The following is a 2,191-nucleotide window of genomic DNA, read 5'->3' as shown; positions in this document are numbered from 1 at the left end:
TTAACAATCATGAAAGTAACACTGGGAAGTGGGGATCATGGGGCTCATCTAGAATTAGTTGCTAGATGGGGAGTTCATCTAAGAAAACTAGCACTGTCTTACTGATTTTTGCATCCTAGCTCCTAACATAGTGCTTAGTAGATAATAAATACCCAGGAAATGTCTAAGGGAATGAGATTCTAGGATGAAAGGGTAAACAAAGAATTCAAAACTGATGATCCTAAATGAGGGTCAGGAAACCTTGGCATATAGAGCAAGACAGCTGCTTGTTGAGATTCTTATGGAAAGAATTTGTAAAATTAAAGTCAGATGACAGCAGGAATCCTTGGCAGAAAAAACTTGAAAGCTCTAACGACTGTAAAAATATATATGTTTTAGTTTGGTTAGTTTTTATATTTAACTTGTTATAATTTGTTTGTTCCTCCAGAAAATGAAACACTTAAAATTCAGACAAGTGAAGACACAGATGCAGCTGAAAGAGTGGATCTAGAAGAGCTGATTGAATGTGCGACCGATAAAATGGAGCTTTATGCAAGCCCTGACTTTTCTGAGCAAGTCGAGGGAAATTGTGAAATTGTAAATGAATTAGTTGCTGCTTCTACACAAAAAGGCCAGATGAAGAAGAAAAGATTGAGTGAATTGGGGATCACTCAAGCTGATGACAACTTAATGTCACAGGAGATGTTTGTTACAATTGTGGGGAACCAGTTCAAGTGGAATGGGAAAGGGAGTTTTGGCACATTTCTCTTCTGACCACAATGATGTACATGGATAGCAAAATATTGGATTTTGCACACGTTGCCCTAAGAATCACTGCTGCTATTGTAGTTTGCTTCACATCTGTATTTTATGTTTGATGTACTGGACTGGGCTTGAATGAAATGTTGATTTATTTCTATCTGCAGGTGTTGCACATAAAACACTTCCTCTTTATAAGAAAGGTCATAAAAACATAAATGAGAACATATTTGGNCCTACCATTTTCTCTGACCTGCAAGAAAATGCTGAAGATGGAATTGAAGGTATGCTATATTTAGTAATTTTTTAAAAAAAATATAAAACCATATCTAATTTACTTTATTTCAGCATTAAACTCTGATTAACGATCTGAGTTTTCCTTCTCTCCTTAAAAATGATCGCTGGAACATGCTTGGGAATGGGATAGAGAAGCTTGGTAAAGCCATAACATTACAGAATCTCAGGGTGGAAGAAACTTTCAAGGTCAACTAGTTCAACTGTTATTCACAACCTTCGTTTTGTGGTTTCTGTGGTCTGGAAGTTCTCTTATGCTTGGCTTTCTATAAATGTGTAGAATAAGGAAAGGAGTATGATAGCAGTGGTGGCTCCTGCTGGCATTTGTTAAGGATGGAGACAGTGAACTGAATGGGCCAGGTTGAAGGCTGCATTTACTAGAGGGCATAGTAGAGTTTGCCTCTATTTTTTATTGGTGGAAGTAAATGCACCCTGTCACCTGCCTTTCTTGGCAGCAAAGGTGAGCTAACTCAGTGGAAATTCATGAATTTCAAGCCACGAACACAGGTCATTATTAAATCTCAGTCATAGAGAAGGATTAAGCATTGATGTGGATGAGGAAAGTTTAAAGCAGTTTAAAGAGTAGTCCTTGTCATTCTTCAGGATCCACTTCAGTTATCTCTCTGCAAATTATCTCCTCCCAGGTCTCACAAGGGTGAAATTGAGGTGTCAGTGGGGCAGGACTCTTATCTGAAAGCTCTGTTGGAAGAATCTTCTTCCAAGCTTACTCATGTCATTCAGTGGCAGAATCCATTCATTTAGGTTGTAGGACTGAGGTCTCTGTTTTCTTGCTGGCTGTTGGCCGGGAATCACAGCTCACAGAGGCTACTCTCAGGCCCTGTGGCCTCCTCCACTCAGCAATAATGAAACTCCCTCAAGGCAAATCATTCATGCTTTGAATCTCTGACTTCCTTTTCTGCAACCAGCTGGTGAAAACTGATTAGTAACCTTAACTACATTGCAAAATTACAATGCAAAATTCTTTTGCTATTTAACAATCATGAAAGTAACACTGGGAAGTGGGGATCATGGGGCTCATCTAGAATTAGTTGCTAGATGGGGAGTTCATCTAAGAAAACTAGCACTGTCTTACTGATTTTTGCATCCTAGCTCCTAACATAGTGCTTAGTAGATAATAAATACCCAGGAAATGTCTAAG

At 38.6% G+C, this 2,191-nt stretch overlaps 1 protein-coding gene across 1 annotated transcript in view; it reads left to right on the top strand.

Moving 5' to 3' along the window:
• SHCBP1 (SHC SH2-domain binding protein 1) overlaps positions 1-955 on the top strand; it is a 33,408-nt gene extending 32,453 nt beyond the window's left edge. Inside the window, exon 9 of the mRNA XM_008593865.1 lies at positions 428-955. Within this exon, the coding sequence (XP_008592087.1) occupies positions 428-753 (326 nt within the window). The 3' untranslated portion in view covers positions 754-955. The remainder of the gene's footprint in view (positions 1-427) is intronic.
• The last annotated feature ends 1,236 nt before the right edge of the window (positions 956-2,191 follow it).

Source organism: Galeopterus variegatus, unplaced genomic scaffold (assembly GCF_000696425.1).
Source record: "Galeopterus variegatus unplaced genomic scaffold, G_variegatus-3.0.2 Scaffold9762, whole genome shotgun sequence".
NCBI classification, from domain to species: domain Eukaryota; kingdom Metazoa; phylum Chordata; class Mammalia; order Dermoptera; family Cynocephalidae; genus Galeopterus; species Galeopterus variegatus.
This window is presented reverse-complemented; position numbering and strand designations above follow the sequence as displayed.